At 37.5% G+C, this 22,413-nt stretch overlaps 1 protein-coding gene across 6 annotated transcripts; it reads right to left on the reverse strand.

Moving 5' to 3' along the window:
- Window positions 1–314: 314 nt before the first annotated feature.
- On the reverse strand, window positions 315–22,207 carry LOC146531720 (uncharacterized). 6 transcript variants are annotated; one of them, XM_085198789.1, is made up of 12 exons: window positions 22,016–22,207; window positions 21,503–21,595; window positions 20,015–20,106; window positions 17,826–17,935; window positions 16,606–16,783; window positions 16,159–16,238; window positions 12,901–13,031; window positions 10,600–10,742; window positions 9,007–9,546; window positions 3,932–3,988; window positions 999–1,171; window positions 315–920 (listed from the first exon to the last, which is right to left on the reverse strand). In XM_085198789.1, exons 2-12 carry the CDS (start codon window positions 21,588–21,590, stop codon window positions 851–853), a joined length of 1,662 nt encoding a protein of 553 aa, XP_085054915.1. In that variant the 5' UTR covers window positions 21,591–21,595; window positions 22,016–22,207; the 3' UTR covers window positions 315–850. The 6 variants fall into 6 exon arrangements, with proteins under 6 accessions (XP_085054915.1, XP_085054916.1, XP_085054914.1 ...); XM_085198790.1 differs by having other exon boundaries at window positions 9,019–9,546; window positions 21,503–21,618; XM_085198788.1 differs by having other exon boundaries at window positions 21,503–21,618.
- Window positions 22,208–22,413: the final 206 nt, after the last annotated feature.

Consider the following 22,413-nt stretch of genomic DNA (forward strand, 5'->3'; position numbering starts at 1 on the left):
GTAGGGAAGGCAACGAACACATAATGTTAAAACACTCTACTCCCCACTTTCCGTCAAATTTCTGAGGTATTGAGCCGCGCTTTTGTCTTGATACCAAAGAAGAAAACTGAAAGTATTAATAGATAATAATCCACTACCTCGAGGGGGAACCAAACCCACAACACTACAGACACGCTTGTGCCCATGCACCACCACGGCCCTTATAGGTAGGTTTTCTAAAGAATAGCCAATATCAACTATTAATTACGTAATCATGAGTGTGGTATGTATGTATGTATGTAGATAGAAGTTAAATTGTAAATGAAACAACAAAGTAGAATATAACACAATAGATTTATTTATATATTTTTATAAACCAATACTCTACACCATTCTGTTTCTGTACAACTAGCACTAGTGGTAGTCTACTGCTCAGTATATCACGTGTAAATGCACCGCCGCGACGTCCCCGTGACGTCACTGCGACGCCCCCGTGACGTCACCGCGACGCCACCCCGAGTAGAGTCAAACATAACAATATATTATATAATATTCAATTCCATAAGCTCAGGTACTTACAATTACTCATTATCTATACAGCAACATTGCAGTCAACAAATGGGAATACAATGCCAAATATTGTAGAATATCATAATTATTTATTACATAAACTGTGAAAGAACCAAGAACCATACAAAAGTGAATATAATTACTAGAGGACCTATCATTACCTCCCGAGCTTCAACTCCGGTCCCCCGGTCACACCGGTGAGGCGATCATCAACAACAATATAAATAAAGAGAAACAAACGTAATCTGCCCTGGTGCTGTGGTATGCGTCGCCCGGACTGCCTGCGACCCCCCGGGCGGGTCTAGCTGGTCACGCCCGCCACCTTCTGCATGATGATGTCGATCTGCTCGTCGATGCGCGGGCTCGTGCCGCTGCGGGGCAAACACTCGCGTTAGGGCCTGGGGGATAGGTACACTAGAGGGGGGCAGGGGGCAGGATGGGACACTCACCGGAAGGCGGCGGGGTCAGGCCCCACCATGGCGACAAGCTGGGGCACGTCGTGGGAATGGTGCACGAGGCGCGCGAGGGCAGCCAGCGCGCGCCACAGAGGCTCCTCGGGCGGCGCCCACGCGACCAGCTGCAGCGCCGCCATGCACAGCTCCACGCACACCTCGTCGAACACCTGCAGTGCAGTGCGCGCGCAACGCTACTTCAGTTACAGTTACAGATCTATTGACGTCGGAGACTAGGTACCGGGTACTGGGTGCATGTCTCATTGGGATAATATTTATATTGTTATTGTAAAATTTAGAATACAATAACATTCTGCTAATAAATAGGACGAGTAACGCGACTGTTGGTTTGATCCCCAATCGAGGGAATGAATGAGTATTTCTTAATATTTTCATTACTTCGATCTGACATCAAGGGAAAAGCTTGGCGTAGAGTTCCATCACTCAACACGCAATGCCTCGAACCGGAAAGTGAAACAAACGGAAAGAAGTGTCCTAACACAAGATTCCCTCTTCCTATATGCGGGATACACCTTGAAGCTGATTTTTTTTCATAAATATGACCAGATTCGTATTCAATATAATTTAAAAATTGTTATAATAAAGCACATACCTGTACGGTTCAACAATATATACCAAAAAAGCAAAACATTGATATTATAATAACTCAATTAAAAAAAGGAAATTTAAATATTAAATACAAATTACAAGGATATGATAATATGAATTATCTTAAAACATAATATTAATATGTTAAGATCGTCTCGGCGAATATTTCGATATTAGTATTCCCGAGAGTCCGGGTGACCGCGCAGCAAGGAGCGCGGCGAGGGAACCCGTTGGGGTCAATGACCCACCCAGGGTTACATAAGTATTATTAGATTGACGTATTCATTTTCCTTTCTTTTCAATTGAGATATAAACGAATCGACGACGTCTCAGCCTCTACAATATTCGATCAATATGGATCAATCAAATATACAATATTATAATTTTTAATATTTATTACTTTCTTCTCTTCGGAACATTCTCGAGACAATACTTCAAGTACTAAAATACTACGGCGCGCAATAAAACAAGCAATTTGCGAAATTAAAAAGTAAAAGTATCAGAAATAAATAAAACGTTCCCAAATTTCGTAAACACCCGTTTACCCGTTACCCTTCTCGCTCTCCAAATTAAATAATCGATTTTTTTAATTGAATTAAAAACCTATGCTGGGGTAGATTGAGTGATTGCTATATACATTATAAGGTCGTCTCCTTGTCTCCTGGCGGCTGCCTGACCGGTGGCCACGTGGTCGGCGGCGGCCCTTACAGCACACTCACTTTTACTTTTGCATTGCAAATATTCTTAAAAGGAATTGCTAAGGTTTTCTGCACAAATCGACTTTTCCCTTTTATGACAAAAATATAATATGTGCAATTATTGACACATTCTCCAAATACAACGCGGGCCGGTCGGGAGTTGAATTCCGACATACTATTTGTTAACTCTAAGTAAATCGGCTTCATCCTTGAAGTAATAAAACATTACAGAGGTTTAATCTGGCGCTCATACTGTCGGTGTCAGCTATAAATATAAATATAAATAAATACACACAGTACGTGTGATATATATGTTGTTATCTTGTTTGTTTGTTCGTGCACTATAACACTATAACCGACACGAGTTGACGGCGTACAGCGACGGTGCTCGTGGCGTAGAGACTGGGAATCTAGTGCTAAGACACTCCGTTCCCGTGAAGAAACTCCTGTCTCCGTTTTCTTCCGAACTATGAAGGCATACGTGTTAAATGGCGGAATTCGGACCAGACCAAAGGAAATGGGAATATCAAATATTTAATTTCCTCGAATTAGAGTCGAAGCCCGCATATGACAACTGCGTGGTTACTTAGTCGCTCCATCACCAGTTGCAACTGAGCACATGTACGAGTACGTGTTAACGTGGGCTCGGAAATTACTTGTTCTTCTATATTTGTTAAGTAAATCAACATTGACTTAGAAAATGTTATCATATTCTACGAAGATATCGGAGTAAATAGATTTAAATACATTTAATATATTGTTTGACAGACTTAATTTTCCCTCGCTTTAGTAATGAACCGTAGCGCGGCGTTGAGTTCCGCCACTCAATGCCTCGGGAATTCGGCGTGTAAGTGTCTTATTGGGAACGGAGTGTCACAATAGCTTCCCAGGTTTCCTCCGCCTACTCTGCTATATGCAGGATACAGCGTAAACGTATATATAATATATATATTTTAAACTAATAATTAAGACGTATTCGTATAAACACCCAGACGCACACACACACCTATATCGCGAATAAATATGCATATCGCAGGTGGGAATTATTTCATTCAATAAACGACCATGTTCCTTCCGAAGGATTACATGTTCTCTACATCCTGTTCGAGTCGTTTATTTTTGGAAGTCATTGATTTTTTTCTCAATTAAGTAACATTAAAATTGTAGAAAATATTACATGTATATAGGCATACGTGCTAATACCCAACGCGAGCCTCCACTGAGTTTATGAGTTAAGACTTAAAAGACAAAAGGAACATAAATGTTGAAAAATGATTAAGTAATGTTAAAAGGAAATTTTAATGAACATCAATGCTTTCTGCATTGAGGATGTTAGATATGAACAACAGAGTTACAATGGACCGGCGGTCATCACATAAAGTTTTTGCAGGGCGATAGTACCATCTAAGACTATATTTTATAAAGGGAACCCTAAATTCGTATATCAAATGTTTACAGGTCACAACTTTTCCAATCTTACATTACATTACTGAAGACCCAAATATTAATTTACAATCATTCTGTCGGTGATGCCGGGGGTCCACTATTACTAATTTCCATGACATATGTAGTACATTAGTTATGACATGAACTAGGCCCCGGTGGTGGTAGTGGTGGTGTCACCTTGAATTTGGTGCCGGGCTTCAGCGGTTGGCGCAGCGTCGCGCACAGTCCCAGCCGCTGCAACAACCACACTTCTGCACCACACGTCTGTACACTCCTACCCATTTCTCGACACTCTCCGAACCAAGTTATTGAGCAAGTTAGGAAAAACTCAGCTTTATTATAAAAATATTAATTAATAAATTTAAAAGAGATATTAATATACAATGTACAGGAATTATTTCCATTTTAATTAATTATCAAGAAAACTTGTAAGTTTGAAGACAAATATTAGCTTAAAATTGGATAATTTGGTCGGCATCAATTCTTAAGAAAAAGTGATTAGGTCGTGCAAGTAAGCTGGTTATCACAAATGATGGAATGCTCCAAATACAATATAGCAGAGTGCGATGTCGTACATACTTGCGGACAGACATGCACACTGCACGGGCAAGTAAGCAACTGTATTATAGGCATCGCCAGAGTCCCGATTTTGGCCCTTCTAGATTTTTAAGCCTTAAATTGAATATCTTCTTATATTTTCCTATACACCGTGAGATTGTTTTAATTACTTAATTTTTTTATAAGTGACTAACAGTTTCGAGATATTATTACTAACTGCCTTACATACGGGGTAAACCATAAAAATATAATAATAAGTATAGTGACGTTTTTCCTCTAAAATATTTGATATTGTTATCTATCATAGAACTAATGAATAAGTACTTCAAACTAGAACTGTTACTTATATTGTTTTGATCTGTGTTCTGCTTTTGGCGAAAGTCCCCTACATATACAGAATCTGGCAACCATGATGATATTGTTACAGGTTAGGTTGTCATTTTGACGATTTCGCTTAATATTTAACTTTTAGAAATAAAGCAAATACTTAGTCATTATGTGTACAATTTTCTGAGGAAGTAGTAGGTATTATTAAAGTTTTCCGTTCTTTAAATATACATAAACTTTAAATATAAATACACTAAACGGACCCGTCGACAAACAAAATTAAAATAAACTAACTCGTTGAAACTTGAAAACTAAATGTCAACGGGCAGAAACTTTACTTATAATTATTTATCTTAAAAATAATAAAAGCGTCACGTTATCAATATAAAATCATACTCATAAACTATGTTTGCAAAATTGCCTTCAAAATTATGTGAAAATATAAGAAAAATAACGCAGTTTGGATATTATACAATCTGTATGAAATTACTTAAGAATTATCATTATACTAAGATGGATATAAATAAAAAAGGCAAAGACACCTTCATAATTTTAAATATTAATTCACGTATTATTAAATATAACATTTCATTTTTAGGGATCCGTACCTCAAAAGGTAAAAGCAGAACCCTTATTGGAATACAACGTTACCAGTCTGTCCGTTGTCTGACCATTTATCTCCATATCTGGTGGTCCACTTTCGGGGTATCAAGCTGAAATTAATGTCAAATATCCAAGTTTAAGGTCCCTAGAGGAGAAGAAATTCGCTGCCCATTTGAATAAAAAAATCAAAACATAATAAAATGAAAGAAAAGATTATTACAAACTTATATTTGTAGTTCATTTTATACAAAATGAGTGCATATGCCCGCAATTTAAGCTTATCAACTTTTTTATAAGTTGCTTCCTGTTAACCTATAATTCTAATATTGGTACTCCGGAAGCCTCGGTGGGCGAGTCCGACTCGCACTTAACGGGTTCTTCAAGATCAATAACGAAGTGTAAGGTAGGTCCTACACCATTATGAAATGATATAGGCTTGCTCTTGATTACACAATACTGCAATTTTAAATGTAATAATAAGGGGTATTATGATATTTTAATAAATAATTACAATACACTTTACTTTAATGTTCACTTACAAAATTATAAAATGTAGATCGAGCCGAGATCGAGACAGTCTTCAGACTGCACAATATTTGTGAGAGGCGAAAGGAACATGCAAGAGGCAGCGCTCCTTTTACTGAACCTGCATACATGCAGGGCAATATTCCTCCTATACCCTATATAGTAAAATATTTCAAACCCAGAGCTAACGAAATTAATCAATGTTGAGTTAACAGTTCCGACCATACCTGTATTGTCGGAACGTGTGACGCACACGTACGTGTTATGTTATACTTCACAAATGGGGTTTTATTTTAAAACGATAATTTTATTATTTATTTAGTTTGGAAAAATAACTTTTTTATTTTTGGAAATTTATTTTTTTGTGAATTATATAGGGCTTTTATAGAGTAGTTAAAACTGTGGTTTCATTTAAAGTGGTGCTGACAATTCCAACCTGTATATAAACTTTTAAGTGTCTCCATTAGCCACCGGCTTGCCCCAAAACTACTGAAGTCTTCTCAGTTACAGAACTCAGATCAGATCGCGAAGATGCTTTGTTGACTTGAGGGAACCATCGTTTCTATGTTAAGACAATATACCAGCCTCCGTCCGAGCGTGATCGTGATTCGATTTCAATTGAAAACCTACATTTATTTTTAGAAGTTTAAAATTTATCGACGTTATTAATTGATATATTCAAGTATAAATAAAAGCATAATAATTGATTGAATTGAAATTGGGAAAAAATGAAGAAGCAATAATATAACAAGTGTTACATAAATAGGACGGGCAATAAATGATACAATGTTAGCAAGTCGTGGCGCTCTCTGACCAACATGTGTTGTTTACATTTAAAACATTTTATATCATTTGTCATATTTAAGGTATTTATTTGTGTATTCTTTTATCTTTATAACTAGTATAATGTGCTTCTTTGCGTTTCAACAGAAAAATAAATAGAATTTCAGATTTTAGAAAAGAAATTTTTAGAACAGAACTCAACACCACGCTTTGCCCCGTTACCAAAGCCAGGATATGAAAATATTAAATCTTTAATTTTTCGAGTGGGAATCGAATCCAAACCGGTCGCGTTTGCCATTGCACGCTGGTGCCTCTGCGCCATGATTCGCTTCATTAAATCTAATTTAAGAAAATTATAATTTACATATATAATATTTTTTTTTATAAATTAACATTATGAAGCTTATACTTTTTACTAAAAATACACATTAGTTAAACAAATATTAGGTCAGTCACAGGTGCCAGGCTTTCTTATTTCCGACATACATTTAAACTCCACTGTAAAGACAAGACACCTGTCACGTCATATTAAGTGTTCGGTAAATATTTGCTACATACAGGTGTTTGACAAATCATTATAAGATTTTAGAGCATTATCGTAATGAAAGTAATCTGGGTCAATATAATTGTCTCTTTTTGGCATATGTTTGTTGTAGGTTTTGGATTTGGAAGGAGTTTCTAAAATACTAGCGAAATGGTTGCGGCTTCGCCCGCTTTAACTACACAATTGCTAATCTGAATGATATTTTTGTACATTGAAAAGTAAAGTTTTAGCTAATTCAATTAAATATTTATATTGTAGTAGTGTATTCTTTGAAGCATTCATTTATATGGATATATTTTTAAAAACTTTGATCCGATTGAAATAAAACAAACATAAATAAATACTAAGGGAAATTCACTAAAAATAATAATGAAAACTGGACGGTTATCGGTTAAGCTGTTTCTGAGATTAGTGTATATAATCGTGTAGACAAACCAACAAACAGATAATGGTTTTGGATTCTATTATGTTGATAAATTGCGTCCAATAATAGATTTTTTGTTTTTCCTGTACCTCTGAACAGTCGTCAGTTATCATTTTATTGTAAAGTATAGATATAGATTTATCAGAATTAAACAAATAATTTTGTGTGTGCATTGTTGTGGAATTCAAATTTATGTCTTATTAGATAACCAGTTAAAGTTATTTTAAATTGTAAATATTATTATTAAAATAAGGAAAGTTTCGGTTTTTGTACCAATAGTATGTAGTGGTATGCTTGTTGATTAGAATGTAAAATTTTTAAGTTTTCATATTTTTTTATTTTGTTTTGCAGATTCTGCTGTATGTATAGTTAGTAATTTATTAATTATGTAAATTATTTTATATTATTACTAGCGGGCGCGCGCAGCTTCGCTTGCTTATTTAGGGGTGAATTCTAATAAACCACGAAACATGTGTCCAGTTAAATATTTTTAAGAGTCTAAATTTCAATTTTTTTAATAATCGGTGGCGTTTTAAAGATTTTTCAATACAAACTTTCAACCCCTTATTTGCACCCTTAGAAGGAGAATTTTAGATAACGATGAAACACGTGTTCAATTAATACTTTTAAAAATCTATATTTCAAATTTTATAAAAATCCAACCCGATTTAATTTTTTTTCCATACAAACTTCCAACTCCTGTTTCACCCCTTTAGGGTTAAAATTTTTCAAAATCCCTTCTTAATGGATGTCCAGATTACGAAAATAAACATCTGTCCAAATTCCACGTTTCTACGCACAGCGGTTACGACTGTGCGTGCGTCTTACCTCAGTCAGTGAGGACAAGTCCTTTTATATATATAGATTATTGTTTGTAAGTGATTTGAAATGTTTCAAAATTTTTGAGTGGGAAAGTTAGTATTACATATTTAAAATTAATTTTGTTATGATTAGAAGAAAAAAAATTAAATAAAGCAGCTATTAGACTGTATCATCATACAAATATGTACACTATAAAATCATGTCTGTATGAATACTTTAAAATATTATGCATTACATGTTTTTACCCGATTATGACGAAGCGAAAAGGGTTATGATTTTGACCATTATGTATGTATGTTAATATTTTCCCTCATAACTTCTAAACTACTTGCTATAATTAGACAAATGAGGAATTGTTAGAAGCGTCTAGCTAGATCGCCCGCTGGTTGTAGGCTGGCGTTACGTTAAATTGAATGTGGAAGGAACCCTCTGCGTGGAATAATGTCATGATATAAAAAATGGTTTAGGGCGGGGTATCAGATGAAACGGCTTTTCAGACTTTTTAGAGCGCGATATTTTAGTAGTTGGGTTTTAGTTATTTTTTTTTCTTGTTGTTAAAGTATAGGTGGCTCTTTTATATACAATGAGAGACGAGAGAGACAGACATACATGAAACATGCAGACACTCAACAGTACGTGCAGTACGGAGCAGGAGCTGATACCGACCACGGACTTTACCTCCTTGGTGGCGATGTTGTAGAGCAGCGCGGTGCCAGCGTCGCGCAGCGCCGGCTCGGTACTCAGCACGGCGTGCACGCACGCCTTGGTGCTGGCGCGCATGTTGCTGAGCACGCGCCCGCCACTCTCCCATTCGCTGATGTAGAGCAGCCACTCAGCGGGCGCGGCGTGAGCAAACAGGTTAGCCAGGAAGCGCGCCAGGGCCAGCTGCTCCGGGGGGCTGCCCTCGTCCACACGCGCCGCGTATGCCAGCAGGCAGTGCGCGCGCCTGTCCTGGTGCAGCAGCAGCGCCACGTCGTCGCGCAACGCCGCAGCCGCCAGCCAGCGCAGCGCACGCACGCGTGCCGCCTCGCCGCCCAGCCCCTCGTTGAGCACGCGCCCCGTCAGCGTTAGCACGCCATCGCCCAGCACCCAGCTGCCCTCGCCGTGCACGAGGTATTGGCGCAGCTCTTCCATGCTCTGTTTGTCCTCCTCGGAGAGCTCGACGCCTTCCAGTTCTTTCGCAAACGCCTCGAACTCTACAGCGCCCTGTAATGTAATTCAGGCGAGAAAACATATATTATTGCAGTGCTTGCATACGAAGCCGTGAGGGGGTCGACTAGTATTACAATATTTCTAAAACTTTTGTAATAAAATTTAATTTTTAAACACTAACAATATATAAACCAATAATATGCAAATGTGAAAAAAAATACATTTACAAACAGTATATCATAAGTAACCGAAAAGTATTTTGACTTAGATTAGATTTATAAAGGCATGGTATTGACTAATTAGTTATCTCTAATTTAACAATTAGAAAGACTCGTACATTCACTTATTTTATATAGATGTAATTTACCAATTTATAAATAACAATTAATGAGTAAATATTAGCGGCGCTACCCCCGTCCTCCGTCCCCCGCCCACCCTCCGCTGGCGAGCAACCAAGTGACTGGACGTTTCTGGAAACTAACCACCACTCACCACTCACTGGCGTAAAGAACACTCAACTTCATGCCTCGCGCCCTACTCGGCTATGGCTTTCGAAATACATTAAAGTGTCCCAGTCACTCCACACGGTGCTTACATCATAATTTAAAATATGAAATGACCTCAGTACAGGGAGGAACGATGCGCATAAAATGTTCCAGCAATACCTAAAGATATCATTATCCAAATGAAGCGTCATACAATCAATGTTTATTTTAGTGTTTATGTTTAGAATTTAGATTAGTGGGTTTTTGTATGTTGTATGCATTAAAGACGTTATTGAAATATTTTTCTGGTGTTTTTTATTTTAATTTAGAGCAATTTTGTTTGTATAGTATGACTACGTAAAGTGTGATGTTGCGTTTAAATATGAAATTATTTTCAAATGTAATGTGGCGGGATGCGAGCTCCGACGATAGCATATAAAGCGTGTACACGCTTGTTACAACTTATTTAATACAACTTATTTTCTTAATAAATTATTTGTATTTCCACGCTCTGGTAACAAGACAAAACGCAGCTTTAATTTCCATTTTCCATTTAAAATGTTGTTGTCTACCCTGCTACGAGCGATGTATAGCGTGAAGCTAGCAATGGAGGTATTCTCACATCAACGTCGGTGAACAGTATGGGCGGGTCGCGCTCGCGGCGGCGCTCCTCGGCCTCCGCCTCCGCCTCCGCGTCGCGCGAGCTCGGCCCTGCGCGCTCCACCGCCACCGCCGCGCCCGCCGCCTCTACCGCCTCTGCCATCTCTATAAACAATAAACATTTTACCATTTGTATCATATAGGCCGTCGTGGCGCAAGGACACAAGCGTATTGGGTTTGATCTCCACTCGGTCCCCCGATGAAATATTTTCACATCCTTCATTGCTTCAAGTAAATATGGTAGTTTGTATAACGTTGTTTACAATCAATCATATTTACCGAAATTAAAAAATCTATAATAATTATATATACTCAATGAATGTATCCAATAACAGTCGTGCCACTAAGACGCATCATGTAACAACCGCCGCCCGCGGGATATTTTAGGCGGCCCACTAATCGACGCATGTCGCGATCGAAACATTTTATTGCCCTCTTTTTTAGATTGTTAGTCGGTTACCTTACTAACTAGAACACTGTGGTACAATAGTACAGCAGTCCCGACCTCACACACCTAACAGAACGGTCGAGAACCGGTAGCAGAGCGACTGGAGGGTCGGTACGTCGTACGAGTGTAGTTCAGTGGTGCACGTGAGGCGCGGTGACACCTGGCGGGTCGCGGGTGCTGGCCGTGCTGTCCGCGGACGACTGCGCGCCGCCCGCCCTGCGCTGGCGCAGCGCCAGCCGCCCCTCCGCCCCACGCCTCACCTTACCACCGCCCGCCCTCGTCGCAGGCATATTTATAAAACGCTCCTCAAATCTAACACTTAACGAGCTATTTCAATTGTGAATGTCTTGGATATTACTATTTGAAAAAAAAAATGACTAAATTAGCTAAAGTTCCACGTGACTTTATTTGATGTACTTGTTTGGGGAGCGTTCAACCGCGTAGTTAATAATAGATGAGGTCACTGACGCGTCAAGAGTGCCTCATCGTTTTGTACCGACTTCATATACGCTGGATAAATATATTTAGAGTTTTATTTTATAAACATCTTTTCATAATTTTATAAGCAAATGGAAATATACGAATATGAAACTTCCAGAAAATAAGATCCACAAATTTCTGCTATTGTGCAATTATCACCATATAGGTACAATACGTAGTTTGAAGTTTTTAAATACCTAAATAACTAATATAGTACTTTATTAGTACTGCCATAGCGAATATGTACGAGTAACTAAGAAGTAGGTACGAGTTAATGTAACTAATTAAATCCATCACAGTCGATCTGGGCAACTCTGACAGCTACTGGTACCTACGAGCGATATTTTAATATCTAAAGTTAGATTTGTAATATGCAATCAGTACAGTTATTTTACAAATAATATTATAAATCCTTACCCAAATCAATAATTTATAATTTAAGGCTGTTTCTGAATGAGTAAATTAAATTGTTCATTGACATCAACACATTTGACTGTCAGTCAATTCTGTTTATTAAATAAATAATGATGTAGATAACGCGGGCGAAGCCGCGGAGGGGCTGTTAGTATCCTATAGAAACATGTCATCGATTTCATAAGAATGACATCGATGACATGTTTCATAAGCTGCACGTTGATTAGAAGCGTCAGATTATCAAATTACCATATTGGCACAAGTTGGTTTGGGCGACCAGCCCTGTCTGTTTGTCTGTCATCGATATTTATAAGAGCAATGTCAACCATTTGCTATGCACTCGTAGATAAATGAAATATTAGGAACATGATTTTATACTTTAATATTGTATACAAGTACCTATTGAAATGCGACAAACCTGAATACTTTTCTTAATCTGTAGTTCTAAAAATATATTTCAATTTTCAAAAGATTAGAAATTATCTTAGCAAAATTAAAAGACTCTTACTTGTATTAATAAATAATAATGCATTGTAACTTCGCAAACGTTAAAGTACCTTTTTTAGGCTTTTTGACGTATCCCGCACATAGCGGGGCAGGCAGAAGGATAAGACACTTCCGTTTCCCACTTTCCGCCGAATTCTCGAGGCCTGTTGAGTGGTGGAACTCAACGCCGCGTCGTGCCAGTAGTCAGTACGTTTAAGTACTTTTAATTTTTAAAACAGTAGAAGTGGTTAAATATCCGTTCAACGTCCATTAAAACTTTCTTAATTTCGTCAATCTATGAGACTACAAGAAATAGATTCTGACGTGCAGTTTACTGGTGGTACTCTTGGAAGATGAAATGGTTCAGATGAAATTACTAACGGTAACAAGGAAAATAAACAAGTGTCAGTAAAATAAGTGAGTGAGTACACTCACCGTCCTCCGACAGCGCGGCGCCGTCGTCTTGGTCGCGCTGCCGCTTGCGTCTCTTGTCGCGGCGGCGCTGCTTGCGCGCCAGCTTCTCCGCCAGCGTGTGGCGCCGCGCCTCCAGCTCCGCCGACACCGCCCTGCACAGCACCACACCGTCACACATGCTGCATACTAGCTCATTTCATCATGAGAGTAGCCTGTTTATATAGTAGTAGCGAGAACCTGGCAACCAAGTGTTACGACATTCTCTTCCTATTAAGGCACCGTTTCCCATTTTTCACCGAATTCTTGGTGCATTGCGAATTGAATGGAATTAAATATTTCATTCTCTCTAGTGGGAATGGTCGCGCCTAACGGTGGCCACGTTTGTGCCTTTTTTGTTGAATACAATTTAATTCCTTTTACAGTATTCCTAACACTAAAAATTTGCTATAAATTTTAACGCAACAAAATTTTTATACATTTACACACAAATTATTTTCGGTTTTAGAATTAGAAAGAAAATATAAGCCTAAATAATTCAAATATGCTAAAAAACAATAATAAGTGGAGATTTATTATTAGAAACAATATCTGAGTAATTGAAATGAACAAACAAAAGAAGTAAAAGTAACTAAAGGAAATTCTTAATATTAGAAAAAGTACCTAAAGTTTGCCGTGTGCGCGTACTAGATATTTTTCTATATTAAATAATTAATAATTTTTGCGAATAATATAAAATAAAATCCCAAATGATTAAAATTACGTTATCTTAAGTGTGTAACATCGGTATAGATAACCGAACCTCAGTTCGGTCTCTTATATTATATTATTATCTCAATAATCAAAAATATTTTTCTAAATATATTTAAATAACATTAAATAAAAAGTAACAGGCAATGTCGCGCAGGACCAAACTTTACACCACACCAACAAGTTAAACTACTTTTTAAATTGCTCTTTGGTTCTTTTCTAACAGAGTTCGAAGAGACCTAAAGAAAAGTATAAATTAATTATAAACAGCAAATAATTACATAAAAATTAACAGTAGTTCGAAAATATATAAATATTTACAAAACCATCAAAATCATCTGCCCGTTCGTGTCGGTCATACTATGCCGCTCGTAGGCTAGGTCATTCCGAATCAGTGGCATCGCCTTAATTACTAAAAAGGCGAAATAAATTGTATTTTTTTTTATAGAAAAAGGACAAGGCAAACGAGCGTTGGCGTCACCTGATGGTGATCACCGCCGCCCACGACCCCATGCAGCACCAGAGGAGCTACAGGTGCGTTGCCGGCCTTTGAGGTGGAGATAGACGCGCTTTTTGAAAGTATCCATATCGTACCGACCTGGAAACACTGCCGCGGGTAGGCTATTCCACAGTTCGGTGGCGCGTGGAAGGAAATTCCTACGAAACCGCACAGTAGTGGAGTGCCACGCATCCAGATGGTGTGGATGATATTTAAGTTTGTGACGTGCTGTGCGGTTAGAAAATTCGGCAGCAGGTAACAGGTCAAACAGTTCTTCAGAACACTCACCATGATAAATGCGATAGAGAACGCACAGCGAGGAGACGTCTCTACGCAGAGCCAAAGTGTCAAGCCTTTTACAGCTTACTGGGTCCTTAATGATTCGAACAGCTCTACGTTGTATGCGATCAAATGGGTCAAGCTGATACTGGGGTGCACCAGCCCAGAGATGAGAACAGTACTCCATTTGTGGCCGAACCTGGGCCCTATATAGGGCCAATCGGTGTTTTGGCGTGAAGTACCGTCTCGCTCTATTGATGACCCCCAGTTTCTTCGAGGCCAACTTGGCCTTGCTTTCCAGATGATCGCGATACTGGCAGTCACTCGAAACATTAAGGCCCAATATGCTGATACTGGGCGCGGCTGAAAAGTTAGTGTTCTGAAAGACTGGCGATACGATAAATGGGTTTTTTTTGTGGTTAACGTGCAAACCTGTGTCTTCAGGGGGTTAAATTGGACCAGGTTCTTTTCACCCCACGTAGGTCAAATTAATAAGTATTTTAATATATTAGTATATATCCACAACATTACAAATATGAAAATAACAAGTAACCTATGTTCATCCATCCTATGCTGACCCTCAAGTATCTCTATATTAGTATTTTATCACAATTAAATTAGCGGTTTGACCTTGATTGCGTAAAAGACAGACAGACAGACTTTCGAATTTGTAATATAGGTATGGAAGATATGGATTAAAATATTTTTTTATGCAATATTTTATAAAATTATTTCAATCAGTTGCTTTTTCTGAAGTTTTCTTATATTATTCTTATTAGGCAGCCATACATTTCACTTAATTCAATTATTGTTATTGTTATTATTATATTATTTATTTATTCATTCATCAGAAACTTAGGAATACCATTAATATCAACCATATCGACATTTAAAATTAATCAACATTTTTTATTTATTTTTTTAAAAGTGTTAAATTAATGTACAGGGTAACTTTTCCTATATCATAATTTCAAAAGACAGGAAAAACTAACTACAAATAAACACCAAGTAGTACTATCATTGTTTATTTCATAGCTAGTGAATACAAACGCGAGCGACTAGTCGTAGTTACTTTTACTGTCGACTGTACTACATCTATCTAAAATGGTCGTCCGTGTCCGCTAGTGAGCCGCAGCCGCACGAGGCGCACGAGCGCGCACAGCGCGAGCAGCAACGCGCGCACTTTACGTGACACGTATCTACACATGGTGTGCCTGTTTGTTTGAACGGTAGCATAGCAGGGAGGCGGAGGGAACCTGGGAACTAGTGTTGAGCCTATACACTCCGTACCCATTAAGACATTTCCGTCTCCCACTTCCCGCTGAATTCTAGAGGCAATGCGTGTTAAGTGGCATAACTAAGCGTTGCGCTTTGCGTTGTTAAGGAGAAAAAATGAAAATATTAAACATATATTTTATTTCCTCGCGTCAGAATCGAATCCACAATTTGTAGCGTTTCCACATGTGTGCTTGTACCCTTGCTGCCCAGATTATTTACTAATGTTTACTTCTAAGTTCTAATACAAATGAGAAAATTTGTCGCGATCCCACCTGTACTTGTTGTTTACATTTTCATTTAAAACCGTTCAGTAGTTTTTGAATATAATTGGGACAAACAAACATCCTTACAAATTTCCACGCTAAGCTGACGATTTTACAGTAATTTATTAATGTAAAGTTTTTAGAAAAGCTAAGTTAAGCTAATAAGAGGTGAGTAAGGCTGTGTACACAACACACAACACACAACACACGCACCTGGCCTCCTCTATCTGCGAGTTCAGCGTGACGTAGTCGGGGCTGTCGCGGCGACTGTGCCGCACGCCGTTGGCCAACACCTGATAGGGAGCGCATTATATTTTATCACATTAATGCGGTCAAAGGTTATTGTAACGCAACAGCGTAACGTCGTTACATAATGGTTGTGGGTTCGATCCCCCCGTGGGGTTTGTGGAAATGAATTACTTCTATGTTCTTCATCCCTCAATGTGTGTAGAACGGAGTGTCTTAATACAAGGTTCTTTTTACATGCTATACATATGTGAGATATAAGGTAAAAAAAATATTTAGAACTTTAATCAGTTGTCAGTGATGTTTTTTACTAAGGCAGGATTGTTGAATATATATTCAGAAAATATATAAATAAACATTAATGTAGCGAAGGACTCGAACCCAAGCCGCTTGGACCCCATACAGAGATGGTACCTGGTCCCCGTCGGGCACGAGCGCGTCCAGCGCAGCGGCGAGCGCAGCCCTCAAGGGCGCCGGGAGCACGTCGGGCTGCGCCAGCACGCGCTTGGGCACACGCGCGCCGCACGCGAACTGCGCCACCTCCTCGCTGAAGTGGTTGCAGTTGTGCTCCAGGAGGTGGTACGCCGCGCCGCTATGGGGGATAAGTACAGGTTAGAGTGCCAGGTTGTATGTATGACACAATGTTCATGTGTCGGGCTGTACCCACTGCTATATAAACACATCTTATAAAATCTAGTTTACTAAAACTTATAGTGAGTGTAGTGTTCATTTTTCTTACTTTCAATTATTTTCCTACTAATTGAACAATACAATACAATGATAATAAGTTTTGTAAGAGAAAATAAACAATGGACAGCGAAAACTGCGCAGAAACCATGCGTTACTCCGTTATTATAACTTTACTGAGATATATCTAAAGTGTGTATGTATGTATATATATATCTGGTTTTGTGTAGGTTTAATTTTTTTATATAGTTAGTACTATTCACACCCTACTCACTATCTATTTATTTTTTAACCGATTTCTGTAAGAAAAGGAGGTTATCAATACGACTGTATTTTTTTTGCGAATTCCAACGCCCTAAGGTTGCCTGGAAGAAATCGATATTTCAGCGATAAGGTCGCCTATTGTACCATATTCTTTTATTTGTATTTTCCTATTTCTTTTTTGGGTGTACAATAAAGAGTTTCTATTATTATTATTATCTTTTACTTGCAGAACGTAAGGAAAACAAAATTTAATATTTTGTAATCAATGTTAGATAATTGTAACCGTTGCGGGTTCGATCCCAACTCGCGTCAACACATTATTTTCATTTCCTCACTTTGTTAAAAGACCAAAACGCAGTGTTAATTTCAACTTTCAAGACGCAGTGTCTGAAAAGGATAAAAAAGGTAGTATAATAGTGGTGTGCTTTAATTGACGGTTGGTTACAGACCCTCGGGAAATGACATTGATTATATCCTGCTGGTGGGTGTTTAGGTCAAGGCCTGTATATACCTGTAGGTCCCTACGCGTAATATAATAACAGCTGTAATGTGGCTGGAAGCACGGCGGTTGTTCCCTCTGGTAATAAAGTAATGTGCCACATTGTGTCCCGTCACTCAACACGAACACGCAGTCTCGAAGATTCAGCGGCGCGCGGTACCTTGCTACATGCGTATGTACTAACGTGTAGGTGGTGGTGGCGAGTCCCTGTATGTACTCGCTGAAGACGGCGAAGGGCACGAAGGTGGTGCCGAGGCGCTCCACCTGGTGCGGCGCGCCCAGCTGCGTGCTGCCCTGCAATGCACACACTCATATAACGTCACGGAGCAGGTATCTCACATAAAGTAGACTACACAGAGAGAACCTATTGTTAAGACATTCTATTTCCCACGCATCGTGTAACTTTTTGCGCTTACTTTTACTCTTTTTATCAGACGATTCCTACTCGGGGGGAATAAATAAATTCATTCCCCCCCAGTGGGAATCCAACCCATAGCCGTCGCCTTTGCAGACGAATATGAAAACAATGTGAGTTGAACGATGAAACGAAATGTAACGAAACGTTTGTTTTATCAAAGGGAATAAAAAATGTTTAAATACAATCATGAACGAATTATCTTTTAGAAATACGAATTTATACCGCAATAGAAATATCAACAAAATATGTACATACAATTGATGTAATAGAATAAACTACGTTTCCACATCGTGCTGGAACAGCTTCAGTGTAAAAATACAGCGACGCCCACAGACCCCCCCTTCAACACCCCCCCCCCCCCCCATTCGCTGTGGCATTTACGACGAGAAAACGAACATGAAGTCACCTTTACGATTTGAGAGCATTCCTCGACACGATTTAGGAGGACATTAACGGGCGTGAGACAGGGACACTAGTACTGGACAACGGGCAAGTGCGAGCGGGACAGACGTCGCGGGATGGCTATTCCGGGTGGAAATGTGGAGCGGACGACACACCGCGCTGCAAGTGGTCAACCAATTCGCCGCTGCGAATATAAATTTCGGCCCTCATTGAAAAATACTTGTAAACGAACCATAATAATAATCAAGCATGCGCAGAGCGCTGCGTTGACAGATTAAGAAAGACTCGGCAATGTTCACGTAGCGATTATACTATTGTTAGCGCACTCGTGTAACGTGGCGCCGAGGCAAGTACGACGACGCGGTTGTGGATTCGATTCCTACTTGAAAATATTTCATATTTTCAATTTCTCGCTTTGGTGCATAGGCAAACCGCGGCATTGTTGAGAGTGGTTCACATAATTTTCTTCGATAAGTTCTATGCGCGATTGTGCGCGTCGAATTGATTTTTAAGTTGCATAAATAAATGGTCGTATTATTTTAAGGACTTTAAAATTACTTTAATTGTTTAGTCAGATTGATTTAGTTCTTTCTACTAATTTATATTATTTCTATGAATTGTACAACATAATTTTCACTAATTATAGCCGCGACGGGCTCGGGGACATCCATCACTGTTTACATAGTAGTACAGTCACCTTTATTTCTGTCCCTCTACTAACTACTCGAATATATGCCTTAATTAGACCGCGGCTCGGGGGACGCGCAGGTTATTCATTCATCTGATGTCAGCGACGCATTACGCTCATGAAACTACCGCATTTTACGTGGTATTGTAGTCATCGGCGCCTCGAACAGTAGACACTACTTTAATTAACTTTTATTTTTTTGTAATTTCTTTCTTAAATCTTTTCTAATTTAATTTTTTTACTAATTTTTTTATGTAATTTAATAATTTAAAATAATATACTTTTTTGCGCCTCTCGGGCCCAGTCTTGAAACCATTTCTTTAGTTCAGTTATAATTCAGTTAATTTTCATTCACTTCAGTAGGTAATTATAGTTGTAGACACAATAATTGCAATTTCTATTCCCAATCAGATCTATATACAAGGATATAAAAGAACATGTTCCCACTGACTGAGGTAAGACGCACGTAACCGATGTGCGTAGAAACGTGAAATTTGGACAGATGTTTATTTTCGTAATCTGGACATCCACTAAGAAGGGATTTTGAAAAATGTTAATCCTAAAGGAATGAAATAGGGGTTGAATGTTTGTATAGAAAAATCTTTAAATCGCCACCGATTTTTATAAAATTTGAAATTGATACTCTTAAATATTTCACTGAACACGTGTTCCATGGTTTTTAAGCATGAATCTGTTTAGCGACAGTAGGCAAGTGGCATACGACCACGGCTATACTTTACACGTATCTCTATCAGTAATACTGGCTCAGTATGCGTATACCTACTACACAAGAGATGTGCCATACACGAGAACAGTGTAATGTATAATGCGTAGTGACCCGTCACTACCTATATAGTGTACGTACCGGCGCGCAGATAGTGACGCCGGCGCCGCCGTAGAAGTACTCGCGCTCGTACACCACAATGGAGGTGTGCCACACGCCCTCGACCTGCTGTCCTGTAATGTTACGACGCTTTGAGAATTATATGTGTGTACATTAATGAGATGGTTGTGGCTTTGATTCTCACACGGAGGAATTAATGTTTTTATCATCAGTTAGCATTCGGGACAAGACAAGCGCGGTTTTGACTCCTGTATATGTATACAGCATGTGGAGCTAAGTAATCATTAATCAAGTTATTTTTGTTATTATCACACTACAGCTACAAAAAGACACTTTCGTTTCGGGACAATTTATTCTGAATAGCAGTGCATATGGATAAAAATAATTTTAATAGAATCATACTTTATTTGACATTTAATGCCCTACCTTACCTCAGTATCTTATTGGATTGTTTTCTGATATGGGTCCAAACAGATAGACTTAATAAAAATATCCCAAAGTAAGTGCTAAGAAACAAAACTGAATTAAAATTTTTGCATTTCCTAAACAAATATTATAGTGCTGTATTATTTTATTGCTCAGTCATTATATCTCATTAAATAATTAACAAACATTAATATTATTTTAATTATTATTAGAAATGTATCCATTTATAAAATAAGGAAAACTATATTATTTTTATTAACATTTCAGCAAATGAGATAACATTTCTCAATTTCCTTATATATACACAAAACATTGTTATGAACTTCGCAACACATATTTGTAAGTCTTGTAAACAAAATCAAAATTACATTAATTACATTAATTATTTTCCACAATAAGTGTAGTGAGTTCCAAAAACACATTAATTGAAAACATAACACCACTTTTAAGACTTCTGTTAATTTTGTAGTCAATAGACATAAATACAACTAAATATTATCTTGTTTTGCAGACATTCTTATGAATAGCAAATATTTTTGAAAAAATAATGTATTCTCAAATATGTAGGAAATAGAAATGTCCTTGAAACATATCTATAAATGCATGAGTGTTGTCCCACTAACATCAAACAAGTGGGTCAACTCGCCACTGCCATTGTGTACTGTAATTGTAACACCTTAGCCACTTGACTACAAATATTTAATTAAATACAAAAATATGTATAAATGAAATATATATATATTTATTTTTGTTATTATATTTTGAAACAATGTTGATTTTAAAATAGATCATATTTAAGTTATTAGAACTTTGTTCAGGTAACTAGCAAAGATAAAAAAAGATGAGTAGAAAAAGCAATCTAATGTGCATGAAATCTAGAAAAGTAAACACCAGGAACTAAATTAATTCAAAATGTAAGAAATAATGTCAACATTTATTATATAGTTTTGGTAGATACAACATTTTTATGTTTATTATAAAATTTTAAATTTAATTTTAGTATCAATTTATACCAAACTTTGAATTACAAATTTTTATGTTTTAAAAATTATTAAATTAAAGTAAATAACAAAGTAATACTACCTATTATTGCTGGAGATAGCACAGATGCAAGTCCATGGGTCAAATCATAGATGTACAGGTCAACGGGCACTCCTTCTTCACTAGCCATGATCACTGAAGGTGGAGTGTTTTATTATCTATAGATTATACACATATATTTTAATATTCACTTAGCAGTAATTTTTGTTTTCTTTAGTATAAATTACACAGTGTAAATGTAATTGCTAATAATGACGATATGCAACGCGCGGCGACGGCGATGCAGCGCGACGAGCACCTGTGCGGTGTGCCTGCGCCGCGGCGCCTCGCCATTCGGTCCTATCGTACACTTCTATACACCGCCCACTGATTTTACATTTACTATTTATAAGCTACAAGACACGTGAAACTTATCTCACAATGTTCACGTTATTTTGGGAAAATGGTGACCGAAAACTGTTTAGTAATTCGCCTAAATTACTATATACTAAGTGTAAAATGTATAATATAATATGTATAATAAGTGTAAAATGAAAATTGTCATAATATTATTACCAATTACTTGTGGCAAGTTGGAAATACCATACAATTCACACAATGTTTATTTTATACATGTTGACATAATTATATTTGCAAGTTTCCGATTCCTAAGTTATTTGTAATTCATTTATAAAAAAATATTGAATTTGTAAGAAAAAGAAACTTGAAACTAATAAATAAACAATGACAGTAAATGAACGACTTTGACATTTGTTAATTTTTTGTGAAATTTCGTTCTACAACACAGGAACATTAACAATTATTTTATTATTATTTTGATTTTATATTCCTTCTAAAACATTGTTTGACAATAAGTTTAATATACATTAAATTTATTGTCAAACAATGTTTGACATAATGTATAATAAAATAAGAATAGCTTTGATCATACTTATTATCATTCTTCTTTAATA

This window comes from Heliconius melpomene, chromosome 15 (assembly GCF_056956725.1).
Source record: "Heliconius melpomene rosina isolate 202511_hmr_F chromosome 15, ASM5695672v1, whole genome shotgun sequence".
NCBI classification, from domain to species: domain Eukaryota; kingdom Metazoa; phylum Arthropoda; class Insecta; order Lepidoptera; family Nymphalidae; genus Heliconius; species Heliconius melpomene.